The sequence below is a fragment of the Morchella importuna genome, assembly GCF_003444635.1.
Source record: "Morchella importuna strain M04M26 chromosome Unknown Morimp01GS030, whole genome shotgun sequence".
NCBI classification, from domain to species: Eukaryota; Fungi; Ascomycota; class Pezizomycetes; order Pezizales; family Morchellaceae; genus Morchella; species Morchella importuna.
In genome coordinates, this window is record NW_025763427.1 from 438,763 (window position 1) to 460,681 (window position 21,919).

Sequence of the window (21,919 nt, forward strand, 5' to 3'; positions counted from 1 at the left end):
ATTCGTTGTTGTGTGTGTGCTGTATTTAAGGGATGTATTTGCTAAGGAGATGTAAGAGTAATATACTTGAGAAGATATAGCCATAATAATAATGCATCTACCGTTGAATTGTTTGGTATGAGCAGGTCAATTTGAAGTGATTTCCATCCAACCGTCGATTGTTAGTCCTGTCTACCGAAACCTCGTTTCCCTCCTGTATTTTGACTGACTCATAAGATTTTCAAAGCTGGTTTTTGTAGGGTTTTTATGTTAAATCTACGGTTAAGTACCTCCGGCCGGCTTTGGCTAATATGATTTCCTACTAAGAATATACAAGGGCGAGTGGTATAGCGGTTCTCTGCGGCACTACTCGCCTCACACTGAGAGGTTGTGCCTGGCCTTTCGAAGGTCCATAGCTCAATCCAGGGGTGGGAATAGTAGATGTCGCGGCGCCGACGACCAATGCAGTACTTTTTTGTTCTTTTTTTGTACTTGGGGGGGATAAACTTAACGTGACGGCTTGTCATATGATATTGCACTCCAGGCCACGAATATCTATAATTGCAAGGAAGTTACACGTCCTCTAGGCGGTGAAGAGGAAACCTTTGTTTTCTATATCACGACAATCAACGGCTTGCTTATCGCAGAGATCTTATCCAGCTCGGCGCTGATAAGAGGATAAAGTTTGGATGATAGATTTGGCGTTTAAAAATGATTGCCAGGTGCTAACACACATGGGCGAGTGGCCTAACGGGTAACACTCGCCTTCCGGAACACCGTGTGGTTGTGCCGACCTTTGAACGTCTATAGAAGGTCAACGGTTCAACCCAGGGGTGGGGGTAGTAGACATAACCATGTCTGCAGTACCTTTTGTTCTTTTTATGTACTCGGGAAGAACCGATATATAATATCATTAAAGTGAAGCGCCTTTAATTTTAGGGGCATTGAATTCGGCCATTGACTTTTGGGTGGGTGAGCTGGTTGACCAACACGACCTTAAACCGATACAGACATACATGTACCCTCAACAGTGCCAACACGCGCACCAAGTTTTGATCCCGTTCGCATGTTACTATCGACCCCACTGTAAACGGGAATCTAATACCTATGTATATCATGATAGTGGCTTAATTTCATCCACCCATCCCGCAACCCCCTTAGCTTCCAGTGAGTACAGCATTCCAAACCAGACCCTTCCGTGCCTTGCAGCACCGGCCACGATCAGAAGGTCAAGATTTCACCCGTAAGCTCCTTGAAGCTCTCATGTAGGCTGCACTACATGAGTTTCGGCTAGCTTGTATACTGGCTTATGTAACATCTGAGCCCAATCACAGGCCATCACTCGACGCCAAGACGCTTCGATCTTGGCCCATTGAGATTGAGACAGACCGTAAAGATTTCCCACTGTGGTAAATCTAACGTTCCTTCCTTACTATCATCGCTCTGAGAATACACCCCCATCACACTGGGCCTGGGATCCTTCACCACGCAAAAAAACTCTTGTTCAACGGAAATAGTTATGTTTGGAGCACTCGAATCTCGACACGGCGAAGGGGTAAGTATAATCAATTGTGACAACGGCTGGGGGCATGCCGGCGCGGCACTGGCGGCTGGAATAAGCTGCGGTAGCAATACCGACATGTAACTACATGTACTGTATCTCCCTCCTTACCCTCCTCCCTTCGATTACCTTTTTCCTCACAGGCCATCATGGATGTTACAGCCTAGCCCGACCAAAAAACATAGCACCGATACTAACAAAAAATTATACCATGTAGTACTCGAATACCGCCATAGTAACCAATAACCCTCCTCCCCCCCCCCCCCCCCTTCCCCCCCAAAAAAATAACGCAGAAAAAAAAGGACTAAAAAACCCAAAACCGCCATAACTCATTTCTACTCAATTCATTACTCTCAAAAAAAGCGTATCAAAAAAAAAAAAAGAGGTTAAAAAAATACAAAAAAAAGACCTAAAAAAGAACTAAAAAACTAATACCCATCCGGCCCCTCCGCACTCTCATCCTTCACCACACTCAACTCCGTCAGCGCCTCACTCCCCGTAATCACCAGCCCCTTCTCATTCGCCAGATGCAGCAGACAGATGAAGCAGTACGACGTCGATATATCCCCCATCGTCTTCTGCGGGTACACGCTCTGGAGCTCATTCATGACCCTCGTGAACCTCCTCGGCTCCTCCGGCGGCGGCACCGCCGCCGCCTGCTTCCCCCCTGGCAGCACCTCACTACTACTGGGCGGCTCGAACGCCAGCCCCGTCCACAAGTTCTCCTTCAGCTTCCTGACATCCACCTTCTTCGCCACGCGCGCATACTGCACATACTCCGGCCGCACCCTCCTCGCGCCCGTCACCAGCTGGCTCCCAAACTCCAGGTTCCCGCCAAACGTGCCAGGCGGGAACTGCTGCGTGCCAAACACGTTCTGCGTCGCGCCCGCCTGCGCCGCGGCGCCCTCGGGGCCGGGGCTAAACGCCTCTCTTGCGTCGGCAAACTCGTCGTCGTCGTCGTCGTCGTCTGGCAGCCCGCCGAGACCCATACCCCCCATGCCGCCGTCGTCCTGGAAGAAGTTTGCGTCGTAGTTGCCGGCGACCTTGGGGTCGGGAGTGGACGAGGCTTGGATCTCCATGGCCATGTTCTCCTTTGCCCAGAACTCCTCATCCATGTCTTCGCCGGCGGGGTCGGCGTCGGCGGGGATGTCGTGGGTTGTGGTGTTGCCGGTGCCGGCGGCGCGGCCGCCGCTGAGCGTGAGGCGGCGGCGCTTGGTCTCCTGGATGCTGGATTTGGGCTTGAGGAAGAGCTTGAGCAGTTGGCGTGAGTTGAAGAGTTTGTCGTCCGGCAGGAGGTAGCGCGATTTGGGCTGTTGGTCCCTTTTGGGCAGTGTGGTGGCGCTGCGGGCTTTGGGGGGTGCGAAGACGTCCGCTGGGATGTCGCCCGCGGGGTCCATGAAGTCGATCTCGAAGGTTTCTTTCTCTTTGCGGACACGCACGGGGGCGGCGTTGGATTTGGTGCTGTCTTCATGGGTCGTCACTCGTTAGTGTCTACTATCACTGCTGCCAAGGAAGGGGGAGAGGAGTGCAAACCTTTGATTTTCCGAATACGCCAGTGCTCAGGACCAGCCCAGTTCTTCTTCAGCGCCTCATCAAAGTAGCTCAAGATCCCCTCCGCAGAGTCTCCAAAACCAACCCTGTAATCGCCATCAACCTCGCCGAACCGCTCTTCTTCACCGTCGGCGCCTCCAAGACCCATCATAGTCGGCCTCTTGGCCGGGCTCATGAAGCGCTCCGCCGCGTCCGCGATTGTCTCGTTCGCCCAGACTTCACCGCCCTCCCCGAAGCCGAGCCCGTCGCTCTCAACACCGACGCCATAGCCGTCGTCAAAGCCAAACGCCATGTCACCGCCATTATCCGACGCGCCGTCATCGCCGTCCTGCAGCTCCTCGTCCGCACGCTCCTCAAGTGCCTTCAAGAACGGGATGTCCAGCGCACCGGCAGAGTCGCCGAACTCGAAGCCCTTGAGTGAGGGACAAATATCCTGATTGTCAAGGCGGCTGAGGTCTGGGAAGAAGCGAGCAGCGAGCACTGAGATGTCGATTGGGATGTCCTCGTCTTCCGGCTCTTCGGCCTTTTCTTCGGGGGCAGGCTTGGGCTTGGGGGTGCCGTCTTCGTCTTCATCTTCTTCTTCCTTGATTTCCTCTTCTTCTTCTTCGGCCTTTTTGTCGTCGGACGAGTCGAAGACGATCTTGCCGTTGTTGTCGATGCTGAGATGGTTGAGAAGCAGCCCCTTGGCGCCGCCTTCGTCAAAGTCGGCAGAGGCCTTTTTGAACAGCGGGTCGACGGAGAACTCGAGCTCGAGCTTCTTGATCTGTAGCGTGTGGAAGTCCTTTGCGAGCGTTGCCTCGGAGGAGCGTTGTGCCTATAGTAGAGTAGATAACCCATCAGCGATTGTCATTAGGTGGTAATGATCACAATTGCAGTCTAGTAGTAGTCTAGTAGCAGTAGTAATAATGCCATACCTTTCTCCGCGGCCTCTTGACCCCCTCCCCGTTGCCGTCGCCGTCCTCCGCCTCCGCATCACTGCCGTCCTCCTCGTCGTCGCCGCCGCGGCCCTTCTTCCGCGAGCTGCTGTCGGCCAGGCCGCTGAGCAGTTTCCCTGTCTCTGTCGCGACCGAGTCCACGCGGTTCGTGTAGATCTTGACGCAGCCGTCGAGCGTGCACGAGGCCTTCTGGAAATTGATGCCCTCGCCCTCCTTCAGCAGCGACATGTCGTAAAAGTAATCAATCAACGCAAAGTTCCACGAATTGGTCGCATTGATTTTCTACCCGTCTCCGCACCCTCCAATTAGCCCCACCATCACCACCACAACCCCCAAACCTTCCAAGCAGAAGTAAAAAAGAACAAAAAACAAGGGTATCCACAAACATTATCCGTCGCCAACTTCATCCACTCCTCAAAGTTTGCCAAAATGGGTACCTTCCTCATCGGCGTGACGGCCTCGAGCTCTCCGCCCGCCCCTGCACCCCCCCTCGACGGCGTGTTGAGCGGGCTCTCGCCGCGGTCGCCGCTGAGGGTGACGCGGCGGCTGCCGGGCGTCACGGCCGCCGCAATCTTGTTCATCTGCATGTCCTGCAGGATGGTGCGGCGCTTGTGCCGCTTGGCCTTCTCGGCCGTGTCATCGTTGAGCGGGATCTGGATGGTCTTTGCGGGCGTGGCGGCGAAGCCGGAGCGCCGGCGGGAGGAGGAGCCGGTGGAGAGGCGGCTGGGGGGCATTGTGTGTGGTGGGGGGCGGGGGGGGGGGGGAGATGTTGGTTTGGTTTATTTGCTGGATGGATGGATGGATGGATGGGGTGAGTGCCTGAAGGTAGCGTGGGAAATGAGATGTATTGTCGTTAGTTGGGATGGATGTAGCCCTCCTTGTACTACTACCAGCACAGAGCTTCTTTTAGAAGCTGTATCAGCCAGCCAGCACCTCTGAGCTGAAGCAGTGGTGATCGAGGGCGGGGTGGTGGTGGTGGAGTGGTGTTGAGGAGGGGGGGGGGGCGAATGAGGGGCGTGGAGGGGGGAGACGTGAATGATTTGATATCCAGCACTGCTCTCTCTCTCTCTCTTCTCGTCGTCGCGTGTAAACAAAGATCCTCGCTGCACCGCCACAGGTACTAGTCGATAGCGGTAGCTTATCAACGGCGCCAGGGGCTGTGCTGCACGTCGCGCCACAGCCGTATCGTCATTTCAATTCAGGACACAAGCAAGTAAAGTAAGCAATCTTTCACTCACTCACACGAGAGATCTTCTCCCTCTCCCGGGGCCTGTTTGTGTTTGTCTGCCTGTCTGTCTGTTCCTGTCCTGTCTTTGCAATTTGCTTTCCCTTCGCTCCCTTTCGCTCCTCCTTCCTGGTCGATGACGGACGGACGGACGGACGGACGGACGAGGGAGATAAAGTCACTGGCTTGGATAGTGCCACGCTCAGCAGCAGCATAATCAGGTTCTCGTTCTCTAGCCACTAGCCAGTCAGAGTGTGTGAGACGTCTGTAGCTGTTCAGAGACCTCAGGTACCTGTCCATTGTGTCTCGTATCTACATATCTAGTAGTGGTTGTACATGCATAGAGTAGAGCATCATCCATCTTAATCTATCTTGTATCAAGTGGTAACACACTGCACTGGTGTTAAGTCTTCTGTATTATTACGAGGCTTAGACACGCCCGTTCCCTCGCTCTGGCAGGTTGTGCCGTTGAATAAGAATCAGACCTGCCTACTCTGTCTCTGTGCTCTACCGTCCACTCTGCATGATACTATTGCTGCCTCCCCTCCATCTCTCTGCTCTGCTCTGCTCTTCTACATCTACATTATACATACACCCATACACCCTGAGGATGTCCCTTGCGCTCTACAATCATAAACGTCCATGATGCTTCTCCCCTATCTACCCTCTATGCGCTCTCCATCTCGTGCCGCTGTACTCCTCCTCCTGGCACTGCTATCGCTCCTGCTGCTCTCAGTCGACGGCAAACGAGTCTCGCGGTCGGCGCCAACCACCACGGGCCCAACCATCCTCACCAAGCGAGCCACCACCACCACCACCAACGCCAATGGGAACCGCTTCTGGGGGCTCGTCAAGCGGGCAAAGAGCGAAGCAGAGCTCCAGGAGATCCGTCTCCAGGATCTGGAAGTGAGTACCCATTCTATATACTAGAGAGAGGGGGGAAGATAGGAAGATGAAGGAGAAGACATGTTGCTCACAAACGGGTTTCTCTGCAGTGCCGCCGTGTCCACGAATTTAAAGACAAGTGCAAGTTTGTGCGCGAGAACTGCCGCGACGAGGAGGTGGGCTTCTTCGACTACCTCGAGTTCTACTACTGCACGCTGGGCCATGTCCCGGCGGTGCCGTTCGCAATCATGGGTGCCTGGCTGATCATGCTGTTCACTGTACGTCACACCCCCCCCCCCTCCCCCGCAATTGGAGCTCTGCGGCAAGCATATGGGACTGCGTGCTAATTCGTGGTTTTTCTACAGACAATCGGTATCGCCGCCTCAGACTTCTTCTGCATCAATCTCTCGACAATCGCAAACATCCTCGGCATGTCCGAGTCCATGGCGGGCGTCACCTTCCTGGCCTTCGGCAACGGGTCGCCCGACGTCTTCTCGACCTTTGCCGCCATGAAGATCAACTCTGGCTCGCTGGCCGTCGGCGAGCTCATCGGTGCTGCGTCCTTCATTGCCGCCGTGGTGGCGGGCTCAATGGCGATTGTGCACCCGTTCAAGGTCGGCAAGAAGAGCTTCGTCAGGGACGTGTCGTTCTTCATCGTCGCGGTGCTGTTTGGGATCTTCTTTCTCGCCGACGGGCAGATCCAGATGTGGGAGTGCGTGGTCATGGTGGTGTTCTACCTGTTCTATGTCTGCTTCGTTGTGGCGTGGCACTGGGTGTCGCAGAGCAGGAAGAGGAAGAGAAGACTGGAGCGGAATGTCAGGGAGCATTATACGGCCCCTGAAGAGGAGGAGAACCTGCTTGTTGACGATGATGATGAGGATGGCGGCGTCGGGAGAGAGACCGACGGCCTTTTGGCCTCGTCTCATGATTTTAGTGCACTCGAGCGCGGCGGTACTGTGGATGATGATGAAGACGACGCCGAGGAGCAAGAGCAGGCGGCATATGCCTCCTTTAGCAACAACATGAGAATCCAGCGGCCCCGAATGGAGCGCTCGATGACTCCCGCGACGCCACACAACATCAGGCCCTCTTTGGTTGGTGCTCTCGAGGTAAGTCCCCCCCCCCCCCAGGTTAACCTAACCCTGGTGTCAATCATGGCTTATCACTCACCCATATATGAACTCAGTTCCGCGCTGTTCTGCACCATCTCGAGAAGAACAAGAACCTTGCAGGGAGACCAATACATCTACGCAGGTACTCTGACGATCCCTTCCTCTCATCAACCACCAGCGCACACTCAGCACCAGGGTCATTAATGAATGCACCTCTCTCCAGCATCCCCCACCGCGATAACCACGGCCGTCTGCGCGCCGTCTCTGTAAATGATGCCGCACAGCCCCACATGGACTGGGGCGCCTACCAGTCCGCCCAGCTGCCTCCCCTCCCTGATGTGACAGTTTCCAGCCCCATGAGCCCGCGGCCAAACCTCTTCATCGAGACGACGCCATCACTGTCCCTCCGCACAGCCTCGCCCGACCTCCTGGCACTCCCAAACGCCAACGAAGGCCGCCCAAACTCTGCCCGCCTCTCGCCAACATCCTCAGAGCCAACATCACCCTTCATGTCCGCCAGCTCCCCCACCTTCCTCGTCCCGCCCTCACCCAGCAGCGAGATCAGCTCCCCGCGGCATTTTGGCTCCCCGCGCGGCTCCTCCTCGCGCGGCTCCTCCCCACCCGCCTCCATCCGCCTCCCGCCCCCCAGCCTCGACTCCATGTCTCTCGGCGGCCTCTCCGGCACCCCAACAACCCAATGGCGCCACATCTCCTGGTGGCCGTACAAGCGCCTCCCGCCCCCGCAGCTCCTCGCAGCAACACTCTTCCCCACGCTACGCGGCTTCCGCGAAAAATCAATCACGGAGAAGCTCCTCGCCGTCATCGCAATGCTCCCCGTCTTCCTGCTCACAATCACACTCCCCGTCGTCGAGGCCGACGCCTCGGACAGCCCCTCCCCCTCCCCCTCACCCGCGCTAGCTGCAACCTCCACCCCCATCGTCCTCCTCGACGGCCCCGAGTCGCCGTCCGACGACTCCCACCACAGCCACGGCCACAACTACGACCCCTCCAACATCGGCCCGAAGACGTGGAACCGCTGGCTCGTCGCCACGCAGTGCCTCACGGCGCCCGTCTTCCTCGTCGTCATGTTCGCCTGGGACGACGACCCAGCCACGTCCCTCACAAAGCCAATCCTATGGGCGCTCATCGCGGGCCTCGTCTCGCTCGGCATCCTCCTGACCTGCACGACCCCCGCGCACGCCCCGCGCTCCCGCTACCTCCTCTGCTTCGCCGGCTTCGCCGTCTCAATCGGGTGGATCAGCGCCATCGCCAACGAGGTCGTCGGCGTGCTCAAGGCCTTTGGCGTCGTGCTGGGCATCTCTGACGCCATCCTAGGCCTCACGATTTTCGCCGTGGGCAACTCGCTGGGCGATCTGGTGGCGGATATAACGGTGGCGCGGCTGGGGTTTCCGGTGATGGCGCTGTCGGCGTGTTTTGGCGGGCCGATGTTGAATATACTGTTGGGCGTGGGGCTGTCGGGGTTGTGGATTACGGCGGGGAGGGAGGGGCATGAGGCGTATCGGATTGAGGTGGCGAGGTCGTTGGTGGTTAGTGCGGGGACGCTGCTGGTGACGCTTGTGGTGCTGCTGGTGGCCGTGCCGATGGGTGGGTGGTGGATGAGTAGGGGGATTGGGTGGTGCTTGATTGGGCTGTGGGTTGTGAGTACGGCGGTGAATGTGGCGGGGGAGGTGGGGGGCTGGTGGACGTAGTGTAGTAGAGGGGGTGGGGTTTGTTCTTGTCTGTTTTTTTTGTGTGTTTTTTAAGAGACTTGTGGTGGTATGTAGCGTATGGATTGATTTTCTGTGTTTGGTCTTTTGGTCTTTGGTCTTTGGTTGGCTTTGTGAGTCTGGGTTTTTGTTTGTTTGTGGGTCTGGTTAGGATATGGGGGGCCCGGGTTTATATCTTTTTTTATTTTTTTATTGTTGTGCTTCCTTTTGTAGATTTTTTTTATTTTGTTTAGTAGGCATATTACATGTAGGCATACATAGGCATGAGGGGGATATGGCGGTATTAATGATATCCTTCTCTTCTTCTTCTTCTTCTTCTGATCGGTTCTGTCTGTCTGGCGTCTCTCGATCTTGTGTGATACTATCAGCATGGACAAAACCATTTTTCTAAATTTTTCTAAATTTTTTACCTTTGCACTAATCATGTATACTGCCAGACCAACCGTACCAGCTTATTCGTACCAAGACCTGATGTGTGGTCTGCCTGCTGGTGTTTAGTCTGTGTGTAGCTTAGAATCGTTCGGGTCTTTGAGCCTGTATAGTATAAGGTGGAGAGGTAGACTAGTGGTGTTGGGGCGCAGATTGGGTTGAGAGGTATATGTTGGTGTTGCAATGAAGTAGGGCGGGCGGGATGGTTGTATCTCGACAAAGAGTCCAACTACCCGTGGTCATATCTGACAAGTACCAAGATGGCAGTGACAAGAATCGACGTGACAGGTTCAAATAGCTCACCTGCACCATTCGAAGAGCCAAATATCGAACAGTTGGACTGCGGATGGCATCGAGTGATATTCTGTGATTGGGATCATTGGTGCGGTTATTTAGGTTTGTGCTGATTGATTGGTCCGTATATGTAGCCCTGTAGGCTGTGGCACTTGTGTAGCTGGTCTCGGAGCCCCCGGGTTTGGTTAGGAGAGGTTTTATCCCCAGGAATCGCCCGGAAATCGGTAATGTTCTCGAACGAAGGGAAACTACTCCCGGCCTGTGCGTCGTGTGTTTGGTGTTTGTAGCCGTTTTCTTTTCTGGTGTGATGAGCCCCCCGGTCTTTCTGTTCGATATGATGCTCTAAGTGTTGCTATGTCCGGTTTCCTCTACTACATAGTGATGGGGTGGGAGTACTGCTCAGGGCCGGGCTCACAATTAATTGGAGGAAATTCGAAAATGATGCAACTGTATTGATTTGGTCTAGTGGAATCCAATATATGCCACCATAGGAACTTGAATAGCAAGAACGACAGGCAAGTGTAGGTAGTGATCTATATAGGGAAATGCTTGATACTTAAGGTTGACGTTCATCTGGGTTTCTTTTTTCTTTTTTCTTTCTCTTTTTTTTTCTCTTTTTTTTCTCTTTCTCTATTTTCATTTTCTCTGATCTTCTTCTTCTTCTTTTGGTTTGTGCGGGTGAAGTTACGAATATCAATTTGTGATTAAGAGCTTCAAGGTTTCCGTAATTGTTATACTGGGGACGGCGCATATTCCCGAAGATATCTAGACATACATGTAGACTCTAAGATGGTACATGCCCCCACTCCCACAGAGGCCATAGAGGTGTCCAGTGTCCAGTGTCCGTATCACGTGCACGGCGCAGGGTTAGATGTTAGTGACCTCTCTCCCATCAATTCGTACCCAGATCACTACATGTGTGTACATGTCCATGTAGGTACACACTCCTGCCCACCTAACCCTGAGTACACGCTCACATCACTCTCAGGCTGGAGCAGTATATAAGGACCTCCCACTCCGCACCTCTTTTTGTTCATTTGGAGTCACGGCCAGTTTACTGCCCCCACCATCGGAAAGATAGCTGGCGGTGCCTATCCTCTGCCTCCCCCCGCCCTCCGAGCCCACCCAGCACATAGCCCCCCGCCGTTTTGGCACTCCTTTCTTCACGTTCAGTTAGGAGGCATCCCGGGTCTACCTTCGAACTTCGGGAGATGGCCTTTGGTGTCTGCTTACCCCCAGCCCCCTCCCCTCATCCCCTTGCACTGCCCGCAACGCTGCCTCCTCCCCTTTCTGGGGTATATTTCCTACCCTCCTTTTCCTGACTTCTGATGGGCAGGAGTGGGTTTATGATTCTCCCGCCTCCCCTGAATCCTGATGGGGTGGCTCGTGTGGGTTTCTTGCTCCCCCGCCTTGCTTGCCCTTTGGGGTGAGTGGGGGGTTGCAATATTCTTTTTTGCCTCTTGGGCCTTGGGTGTAAAACTCTAGGGCTTAGGAGGCTTTTTTTGTTCGTTAGGTCGTCCCTTTCGTTCCTCTTGGGTACCTGGGTTCATACCGAGGGTCCGAGAAGAGCGAAGAGGTTTTTTTTGGTCTCTATCGGCTTTATAGGTTCTGTGGGCTCTTTTTTAACCTCTCCCCTTTACGGGAAGAGTGTGGCTAGACCCTTTTGCCTTCTCTTGGGTGCCTAGATTATACCGAGGGCCTAGGAAGAGTGGATGAGCTTTTATATGTGAGTTCTAACTTCTAGCCCCCCCTTGGTGTGGGGGCGTCATACCTTCTTTGATGCCTTTGTGTGTATGCCGAGGACTTAAGAGGAGCGGGAAGATTTTTTTATAGTTTCAATTGAAGTTTTTTTTTTTTTTAAATTTTCTGTCTTGTGAATCGTGTTTGTGACATAATCCCCGTTGACTCGCCCCGCATAAGTGGATAAACCTGTACATGCAAGCCAGACCGCTCTTATGGCTTCTGTGGGTTCTTCTGTCTCTCACCTCACGAAAAGGGTATAATTTATTCTTTTGTCTCAAAGAAATAGAAATCCTTTTTTTCTTCTTTTTTTTTCTGTAGGCGTGAGTTTTGTAAGCTTTACATTTTTTTTTTGTTTTACCCCCTCTCCCTAATGGGATACGTACATGTGATTGATCACCTTTTTTTGCCCAATTCAGATCTTTGTTTGTGCCAAAATCTAAGAGGAGCCAAAAGGTGATTGTGGTTTTGTAGGCTTCTTCGACTGCGCATATTTGTTGCCGTTATTAGGCAGTCTTGGCAACCGAGTGATATCCTATGAATGGCCTTAGCCTGGCTGCGTATCAACAACAAAAAGCATACGATAAGAGCTAGGCTCGTACCCATAAGACTACATGTAAGTAGAAGCTAGCTCCAGAGCTAGAGAAGACTGACCTCCACCCCCTACAAGTAGCTCCTCAACTGACACTGTATCTTCTCCTACTTCCTATCCACGATACATCATGGCAAAAACACAGATGAAGATCGAAAATGGTGCTTCATCTAGGATTTGAATCTAGGTTTTCTCCTTTTATAATGTTCAATGTCTTTTGGCGAAGCATGCTGACTACTACACTATTGGATCGTGTCTATTATTATATCGCAGCGGCTCATGAGACAGCCATGGGGGTCAGAGCAACCAAGTCCGTGTGCGGGATCAAAACGAACATGCTTGGCCATTATAGCAGTCATTAGAACAGTCTAATAGATGCGTCAGTCTTATACTACTCTTTAGAGCCAGAAGGAGCTCACATTCGTCGGAATATATTACTTACTTTACAGTAATACCATCCATCATCTCATGGGTTATTTGGGCCTGGATTCCTCGGTCCTGGGTGAGAGCCACAGTATTCATCATCTAAAGAACTTAGACACAGTAAACTAGCTCGTACTGTTCTATCTTAGGCAGATATTAGACTCATGATGGTGTGTCCAAGATTATGGGAAATCTTGAAGGGACAGTATTCGTTAGGCAAGGCTCAAAGTCGTATTAACAGAAGTTATCTAAAGAAGAGCAGAAAGTAGCGGTAAGTGATTTTCTTTCTTCTTACGCGGTACATGTAGTTTTATAGTAGCCAACTAACTATGCTCCGACTCTAGCTTTTACCCCAACCTTAGTCTTCACATCCAAAGCCCAGACCACGGACTAATGTCACCAATCCCTAATAATGAACGCTGTAACAGCTACACGAGACATTCATTTCATTAGCTCAATTTCATCGAAACGAAGACACGAATGAGAATAATAGCAGATAGAGATAAGAACATACCAAGGTTAGAGCGGAAGAAGATTACTTCTTCATCTTATGATCACCTTCGGTATCACCATCGAGTGACAATTCATCCATTTTGTCCTCCCCCTCACGCTTCAGGGCAAAAAGCCCTTTCGAAATTTCATAAAAGTGATCAAGACGCTCAGTCTCAGGACCGAGGATGGGGGTGTTTGGAGGTGCATAATATCCCGACTTTGGGTACTGCTGGAGTTCTTGGTCGTTGGTAATCTGTGCCGACATTTCAGATGTTCAACTGCACTTGTGGCAGCACAAGTTAGATGCTAGAAGCCTTGGAGCAGCAGAAACTGATGGAGAAGCAACTTACAAAGAAAGTGTTGCTTTATTTCTGCTTGTGGAGATGGGCTTTGCTGTAGCAGATTAAGGCAATTGAGGAAAGACGATGGGTTCTGTGATGCAAGGGGTAGATGGGTGCTTTGTCAAGAGGAGGTGCAAGGGAGAGAGAGTTGGATTTGGGTAGAAGAGCAACTACGTGCTCGGCACCCTATACGTCAAAGCTAGCGCGGGCCTTTTCTACTGGGGGTGAGTGAATGGCGAGGTCCGGATTGGAATATACTGGCTGTCGATGCGACAACGCGAGACATGTTCTCGAGATTGGCAGAGATTTACAAGCAAAAAAACGGAAATCTCATACAATCCATGGAAGCAAAGATACATATATTCTAATCTTTACATCTTCGTGGACAAGAGAGTATTGATGAGGCCGATAAAACCACCTCAAACTCATTTTTTCACATCCTTAATTCATACTTATCAATCTCTAGATAGAATTGGAAATTCTCATTGGGTCACAGGTCTCTCTTTAATTACTGAGGTGCGCAAAATAAAGATATCCAGTGGGCTCGGAAGGGAGAGAAGAAGGATACGTATCTTCAATTAATTGATGCGGGTAAAATCTTATAATAAACAATCCTCGTTTAAAGATCTTCTTCAATAACGGCGGGATGAGAAAAGGCCACCATTATACAAATATTGACCATCTACTCCTAGGTTTAAGAACTACACGACGACTGGGTATTTAAGTTGACTAGGAATTCAAAGCCCCGACGAATATCTTTCACAGTTTTTTTTCCTTATACATGATCTGCCATCTGGTTCCCCGCTCAATGTTTACAAAAAGCTAACTAGCTCGTAACTCAAGAGTGATACCAGAATAGAACAACATTGTAGGGGAGTAATAGCCTAACAATCGGCTTAACTCCGTTTCACACATAAAACAACACGTTTATATGGGATTTTGAGATTTGTGTGGGTTCAGGTGCAAGCATAATTACAACTTTTTACTAGATTGGCAGCGCCAGTCACAGCCTATCACTCGACCAATGAAATAGCCAAGGAAAAGCTAGAGCAATTATTCCTGGTGCATATTATTACCATTACACAACTGGTTGGCCAAACCATGACTTAAACCGAGATGCTATACCATATGCTCACGCATATTGCACTCCTAGAATACAACCCGAATTAATGCAACTTTTGAAGAAAAACAAAAACATGACTCTAAAAATATTTATGCATGGTATCATATTAACACCCTAATTTTTATTACTCACTTAGTACCTAGCTGACAGGCGCGTTCTTCCACCAGTCCATTTCCATCAGTCTCTCCTTCGCCTGCATGCTAATGCACAACATAGCATCCAGTCTATTCAGACCCTCCTCTCTGACCAAAGCTAACGCCGCCAGTCCCAAGAAAGAGTGCATAATATCTGTCCCACAATTAGCATACACTTATACACTTTGAGAAAGTATGTCATATACCTGGTGGTACTCCCGGCCCTGGCAGCTTTGCAAAGCCACCAATGAAGTGCTGGGTCTTCTCTAGTAGAAAGCGTCTATTCGCCTTCACATCAATGAGATGCAGCTTTTTTAGTACGTCGAGACTACCCCCGACCCAGAAAGAGTAGCAGGTATCACCGCGCTTGCCACACCTTCCGTTAAACCCGGCCCAAAGCGGGTGGTTATCGGCATCGACTTCGACGTGGGTGGCTTGCAGCCTGGTCTCTTCAGTGCCTTCGGTGATGAGTTCCTCAATTTCTTCTTCGTCGTAACCATCACGGGCCTCGAAGGGGATCTGCCGCGAGACAAGCCAGCGGACTATGTTGTCTGAGGAGCTGATACCTGTGTCAGTGGGCTGGAGGCGGTTTAAGAGGGCGAGGGCCGAGATAGCGCAGTAGGTATGGCCAGCTGTAGAGAGTTAGAAATTTATCCTTTAACTTCAGAAGACTGGAGGACCTACCGTGAGCTTCTCCAAATGGCTTCTCGGAAATGCCATGATCGTATGTCTACCACAGCACTAAATCAGTACCTAGCACCCTAACCACGTCCACCGCCCTAGAACTCACCTCCGCAGATGCGATATAGCTCACGCACCGATCTACATCAATATCCTTCACCCCCTCAATTATGCCATCTCCATTGCGTCCCCTCAGAACCCATCGAATCGCACAAGCACAGTAGATAAACCTCATATCACTGCTTCCCACCACTTCATCGTCGGGGCCCAACCATTCCCCAAAGCTCCCATCGCTCCTCTGCATCTTCGGCAGCAGCGCTAACAAGCCCTTCTTCTCAACCCTTCCCAGGTCGTCGCCCAAACTTATCAGCGTTACCAGCGCAAAGTACGATGCCGGTAGATTCGGGGGATCCCAGTGCGGCGCCGCACCATACAAGAATGTTGCAGGGCTTCCACGGAATCCGCCAGAAGGGAGCTGATTATGGTAGATCCAATCTATCCATCCAGCGCGCTCTTCGAGACTTGTGGAGTTGGAGAGAGCGCCGAGGAGGTCCAAAGCTGCGATCGTGAAGAAGCCGAGGGTAAGACGATTGAGGTCCGTCGAAGTGTAGTCGGTGGGAAGACATGTTTTAAGGCAGCGAAGCCAGTAACTGACATGCTTGGGTTTGTTTAAGGATGGAGGCGTGGGCATTGACATCTCGATCATTACAGGTTGAGGAGGAGGTGATGGTGGATGCAGGAAGCGGATTAGGCGGTGGAACATGTGGGGATTGGAGCGGGAGCTTGGATGGTTGGGGTTGGCAAGAGGGGACATGGATTGATGCGGCTGAGAACGAGAGCTGCAGCTAAAAAGTGGGGGGATATTGCCTGATGAGAGCTATCACCAGGCATCAATTGGAGCTTTGAAGGGATCCAATTGGTGATGTTGAGGGTCACAGTTTTATGGGTAGAGGAAGCTCACAAAGAAGCTGAGCTTCTTGTGGAAAGTCAAATTATAAGTATCACATCGAACCCTTAGCTCTTAAATGAAAGAAAACCACCAGATATTCAACTAAAAGGAAAGATCACTAGGAAATGGCAATCACACAACCTAAAACAGCTAATAATATATAAAACACAAGCACCACCTCCAGTTTTATATCACTCATTTAATTGGCACGCATTTCTTACTCGGCATACTTCTCAGTCACCTCGGTCGAGCGACGGCGGCGCACATACCAAGCTACACCAAGGCTGATAACCAAACCTCCAGCAAGGAGCTGGGCCATACCCCAGTTAACGTCAGAGTCCTTGACACGATCAAACATACCACCAGCAATGCTGGCGTGCTCATCCGCGCTCTTCAACGGGGTCGCCTTGGCCTCTTCCGTGGCCATCGCTTTCTTTTCTGTTCCCGACGTTAAATATCAGCACATTCCTTGCTAGATGCATGAGTTTTCGCACAGTTTTCACAATTCACGAACAATGCGTTGACAGAAAAGAAAGTGGCAGAGAAATATGTAAATGATATCAATGACTTCGTTGCATATCCGTATATAATTTTTTCCATGCAAAAGTGGCAAAAGGCAAAAAATAGGCTGGAATGTAAAGCGAAATGCTTAAAGCTCCACGTGGATACCTTCTTCAGGCATCTCCAATTCGCCACTCTTAACGATCTTGACCGGCTCGAGCGGGCGGTCATTGCCTCCCTTCTTGACGTTCTCAATCTCGGTGACGACATCCATTCCCTCGAGGACTTCTCCAAAGACGACGTGACGTCCATCGAGCCAACTATAACACAACTTTGTCAGCATACAATAAGAACAAAGTACCAACAAATGGGCAATACTTACGAAGTAACAACGGTAGTGATGAAAAACTGCGATCCGTTGGTGTCCTTGCCAGCATTTGCCATACTCAAAAGTCCCGGGCGGGTGTGCTTTAGCTTAAAGTTCTCATCCGGGAATTTGTCGCCGTAAATCGACTTCCCGCCCGTTCCATCACCCCTTGTGAAATCACCACCCTGAATCATAAACTGGGGAATAACTCTGTGAAAGACTGATCCCTCATAACCAAATTCTTTCTCGCCAGTAGCGAGAGCACGGAAGTTCTCCACGGTCTAGAAATAAGGCTACGTCAGCGCTCCACCCTTTTAACCAAGCTTCTATCGCTATGAGAGCCTCCTCACCTTGGGGACAGTCTTCCCGTATAATCCCATAACGATCGTACCCAGCGGCTTGCCACCGTGCTCAATGTCGAAGAATACCTTAACAAAGAAAGTTCATGTCAGCTACACTACACCAATTGACTACATGTAGCTCGGTAGGAGCCCGTAATCCGTTGGAGCTCGCTCATGGAATGCTTACCTTATTAGTGATTAAAGGTCCCTTAGCTGCCGAAACGACAGAAACCGCGACTGCGGCGAACGCGAGGATAGACTTGAAGTTAACCATTGTCCTTTCTTTTTATTTCTTTGAAGTCGGCTAGTAATGTGAGATAGTGGGTTGGTGAATTCGAAGAGCAGCTGCAGTATGGCGGGAAGAATGTCTATTTTATGAAAGGAAGGGGCAAGGTGGCCATTCCACACCCCCAGTCGGGATGGGCTAGGGTTGCAAGGGGGTGGGCCTTGGCAACGTATATTAGCCTACCAATTGAGCACAGATAAGATTGTGCCCTGGTATTTAACTTCAGTTCGGGGTTTTATACCGGGAGTAATTTGGTTCGTATGAGTTCGCCCACCCGTCTGATGATTAGGCTATGTATGTAGAAGGGGACTTTTTGAAACTACTTTAAAACACCGAAGGAATCAGGTAAGTATTAGTCCAGGGATCCTTATTAATTTCATGTTGTTGGCTACTAATCTATTGGCCCAAATGTTCTCTTCACCGGCCGGAACAACTCCGGCTGTTCAGGACTACGAGGGAACTAGGGTAAGACGGTTGTTGGATCTTGAGACATCTCTTTATAAGAAGATATGTACAAATGCAAGAAGGGCCTAGGATTTTAAGAAGTATTATCTTACGAGAGACTAGAAACCAGTACACCCTGTGTGACGAGAAAGAGCCTACTATAACTCATGTACTTGACCTCAAGTCTTTCCTTAGTTGAGATATAACTAAAGTATCTAGCTAGCTAGCGTCTTGAAAATACATCATTGGCGCGCGTGGTTAAGCCATGATATTATTGGTGCTACTAGAGCACATGGACATACTCTAGATATGAAAGCATTAAGTGTGTAAGCTGGTTTTTAGAATCGTTTGTTTGTTCTCGGATACCAATAACTCTGACTACGCTCCTCCATTTCTACGCCGATCAACCTACAAAAGTGTTCGTAATGGGGTTTGTCTCAGAGGGAATTAGGCTGTCTTGGAACATACACCTCTTCTACAGATACATTCATCGCCTAAGAACTTTTAAAGACTCCTAAGAGAAAGACTCCATCATAAGCAGTCACCCCCAAGGATATAGGTAGTTTTGAAGCTTAGTTATAACCTTCTATATATCAGGATTAGAATATATTATGGTGCCAGCTCGAATTTCTGTTCCAGAACGGATCCCACGAGTTGTGGCCCCGCGTTACAGGAGAGGAGCCATATATAGATGTCCAATTATAACTGAGCAATGAGGGCATATAATTCTACACTTTTACCGACTGTGTAGAATGATACGATGAGTTTAACTGACTTGAGCTGCATTGGTAACGTCGATTGTCAGGTTACGAATCACGAGCACTTTATAACTATTTTAGCTAGCCATTTTACTTAACGACGGATATAAGCCCGAGAGCGTGAGACATCTAATATTTCTTCACCAATAGAATTCTGCCAAGAGCCCTAACCTAACCACCCACATTATAAGATGTTGAACTCAATATATTATAATCATAGAATATCACTCGTGACGATGTTCCTTTGGTACTGACAATGTTAGCCAATTAGAAGCGTGTCCTTATACACGTACACTTCCCAGCTATTGAGCGTACTCACAAGGGGCGTATGGTTATATCAAGACCATCATCCCAAAAAGGGGAATACTCACAATCTTCAAAGCTTTGAGATGTTCGTTGAGAAGTGTTCTGAAGGAGTTCTTAAGTTAGCTCAAGAGAAATTGAAAGTCATTTTAGCGATTTAGTGCATGAATCTTCCCACTTAATATCTAAGCTAGATTTATATGTAATATTCCGGATTTTGATACGTGCGCGGGTTAGTCTCCACTACTTCCTCTAGATCTCCCAACTGAAAGTACGCGAGTGACCATCGGCACCCAACTACTCGCAAGATTGAAAGGACTTCTAACGATAAAGACATATTGGGCACACTTGCCCAGTCTTCTTCGTCTTCCTTGAGGTTGCAAAACCGGTCCACATCCATTTCATGTGCCATTGCGTTATATAGAGACCACCAACAGGTTCATCTGGGCCTATTCAGAAGTGGTGGTTCAATAACTACCACGAAAAACCACTCGTACAGGCAAATAAAACATATATATATATACAATTGATCTCTCAACTTTGACTGACCGTTTATAACCCCGGTAGTGATTTTAAAGACCGGCCACGAAATGGCATCTCCACTATTAAATATGGAACTAGAACCGCAGGTAAGTTCCGCAGTGCCTGAAAATACCAGAGGGGTATTTCTCCTCCGGTTCCACTTAGCGATGGAACACGAGTGATGCCTGATGACTACGGACCCACCAAAGGACCACGTTTGGCGCCATTTTTGTCCGATACAAGGAGGACACGCCCACTCTCTTCTACTACCTGACGGAAAGGGTTATAGTGAAGGTATCACACTAGGGCGTATTGTATATTACCAGCTTGGAGTTTGATCTCTCGATATACTTCACAGTCTAAAAAGCTCCAACATATAATCCGTATGTATCATTAAAGAAATTATTTTTACGCCTTGGTCTGAGCGTCTGCAGTTACATGCATCTCTAGTTTACCTGAAAAGCAAATGTTTTAGCATGGGACTCGTGTTTACAAGGTAACTGACGCTATCGGTCTCATATCGAAGCACTCGGGCTCATGCTAAGGATGTAGAATTAAGTAGAAAGTTTGGGAAAGACACAGAGCTTAAGCTGAGTATAGATGCTTGATAACAACAAATATAACAAAGCTCGAACAAAGCATTTCGATAAGCTAGATCTTAAATCTCTTATCCTTCCATCTCAACCCCCATAACCAATTTTGTCCCTAAATTCCACTAGGACTCATGTGCCAGAAGTGCTTGAGCACTAGAAACCTCCAATAGGAGGTTGATAGATCGGGAACTAGAAATTTCTTTCTCCGTTCCGTTTGAGAGAACGCATGCGCGGTGGCTTCATGATTGGATTCTAGTCCTCCAAATATTTCCCGTTTGCTTAAGGTACAGAAACATTCGCCCAAGAGAAAGAAAGAAAAAAACTAGTATGTAAAAGAAAACCCAGCCTTGAACACGCATCGGACAACCTCCCAGAAAAGAAACTTTTTTATTTTATTTCTATTCCGAGCCTCCCCTCTACCTAACGGTGGCATCGTACTTGGCCTTGAACCACTTCATGGTGTCGGCCTGGTGGATGCGGTGGGGAGCACCAATGCGGGACTGGCACCTCCTGCGCTTAGCAACACGGAGACCGGGGCGGGACCTAGAAGAGAGTAAGAGCATTAGTACCAGCTCCTCGGAGAAACCATCATATCCCATATTATCCGCTCCTCCATCATTGCCTCCCTTCCTCGCCAAATCCATTTCTTCCAGGGTTGTTGTAAACTCACATGATGCAGTAAAAGTCCATTCCGTAAATACCGATGGCAGGGTCGTACTTGATTCCCAAATCGATGTGCTCGGAGATACCGAAACCGAAGTTACCGGTCTCGGAGAAGTTCTTCTTGCGGAGTTCGTACTCCTTGACCTTGAGACCACGCTCGATGATCTCCTCGGCCTTGGGGCCACGGACGGTGACGTGGACGGCGATCTTCTCGTTACGACGGATACCGAAGGTACGGACGGTGTAGCGGGCCTTGGAGTAGACGGGAGTCTGACCAGAAAGCTGCTCGAGCACCTTGGCGGCACGGGTAAGCCTATCACCAGATTCACCGACGGAGATGTTGAGAACTGAAGAAGGTTGATATTAGATATTGGCTTTCTTGAATGTGGATTTTTCCCTGATTCTCGACAAGCAAAATATTGGAAGAAACGTACCGAGCTTCTCAATGCGGAGATCCCGCATGGGGTTGGAGTCCTTGCTCTTTGCGTCGGTCTATATTCCCATCAAAGTCCATCATTAGTTATTGTATCTCTAAAGCCTCCAATTGCGGATCCCAGTAGCAGCAGCATTTGCAGGTAACAATCGGAGGATGAACGGAATATCGACAGGTACTGACCATTATTGTAACGAGAATGGGTCGTTTGGCGGTGAGGTTAATGGGTCTTTGGCGTTGGTCGATGTTCGTCGTCGTCTCGAAAATCGGGTAGTGTAGCACTCACACTGTCGAAATTGCTACATACGAAGCTCTTGTGTGGGGAGTTAAATAATCAGCAGTCACACAACGTAGGGCAGGGTAGAGAAGTCAATTGTAAGGCAGGGTAAGCGAGATTCATGACTGAGAGCTGAGTCAGTAGAACACTATCTAGATCCGGCTTAGCGGTGGGCAGAACACGAGAGTCAACATCAACGACACCTCTTCCAACCTCAGCCTCTCTGCTACTATCTGCTACTATCTACGAGCTCCCCCA

The 21,919-nt window shown here is 50.0% G+C and overlaps 6 protein-coding genes across 6 annotated transcripts; 1 reads left to right on the forward strand and 5 right to left on the reverse strand.

The window, feature by feature from the left end:
- Positions 1 to 1,968: 1,968 nt before the first annotated feature.
- On the reverse strand, positions 1,969 to 4,760 carry LAJ45_08583 (uncharacterized protein; the record flags this gene model as incomplete). Its single annotated transcript, XM_046118133.1, has 4 exons — positions 1,969 to 3,005; positions 3,074 to 3,905; positions 4,006 to 4,308; positions 4,413 to 4,760. 4 exons carry the CDS (start codon positions 4,758 to 4,760, stop codon positions 1,969 to 1,971), a joined length of 2,520 nt encoding a protein of 839 aa, XP_045968731.1.
- Positions 4,761 to 5,896: 1,136 nt separating this feature from the next.
- LAJ45_08584 (uncharacterized protein) lies at positions 5,897 to 8,957 on the forward strand (the record flags this gene model as incomplete). Its single annotated transcript, XM_046118134.1, has 5 exons — positions 5,897 to 6,157; positions 6,247 to 6,414; positions 6,502 to 7,245; positions 7,323 to 7,390; positions 7,472 to 8,957. 5 exons carry the CDS (start codon positions 5,897 to 5,899, stop codon positions 8,955 to 8,957), a joined length of 2,727 nt encoding a protein of 908 aa, XP_045968732.1.
- Positions 8,958 to 12,988: 4,031 nt separating this feature from the next.
- LAJ45_08585 (uncharacterized protein) lies at positions 12,989 to 13,210 on the reverse strand (the record flags this gene model as incomplete). Its single annotated transcript, XM_046118135.1, has 1 exon — positions 12,989 to 13,210. One exon carries the CDS (start codon positions 13,208 to 13,210, stop codon positions 12,989 to 12,991), a length of 222 nt encoding a protein of 73 aa, XP_045968733.1.
- A 1,338-nt stretch (positions 13,211 to 14,548) lies between these two features.
- Positions 14,549 to 16,038, reverse strand: LAJ45_08586 (uncharacterized protein; the record flags this gene model as incomplete). Its single annotated transcript, XM_046118136.1, has 4 exons — positions 14,549 to 14,697; positions 14,750 to 15,175; positions 15,228 to 15,273; positions 15,334 to 16,038. The coding sequence occupies 4 exons, from the start codon at positions 16,036 to 16,038 to the stop codon at positions 14,549 to 14,551; spliced, it is 1,326 nt and encodes a 441-aa protein (XP_045968734.1).
- A 352-nt stretch (positions 16,039 to 16,390) lies between these two features.
- LAJ45_08587 (uncharacterized protein) lies at positions 16,391 to 17,656 on the reverse strand (the record flags this gene model as incomplete). Its single annotated transcript, XM_046118137.1, has 5 exons — positions 16,391 to 16,611; positions 16,843 to 16,994; positions 17,057 to 17,322; positions 17,392 to 17,469; positions 17,570 to 17,656. 5 exons carry the CDS (start codon positions 17,654 to 17,656, stop codon positions 16,391 to 16,393), a joined length of 804 nt encoding a protein of 267 aa, XP_045968735.1.
- Positions 17,657 to 20,704: 3,048 nt separating this feature from the next.
- LAJ45_08588 (uncharacterized protein) lies at positions 20,705 to 21,570 on the reverse strand (the record flags this gene model as incomplete). Its single annotated transcript, XM_046118138.1, has 4 exons — positions 20,705 to 20,831; positions 20,959 to 21,298; positions 21,386 to 21,443; positions 21,568 to 21,570. 4 exons carry the CDS (start codon positions 21,568 to 21,570, stop codon positions 20,705 to 20,707), a joined length of 528 nt encoding a protein of 175 aa, XP_045968736.1.
- Positions 21,571 to 21,919: the final 349 nt, after the last annotated feature.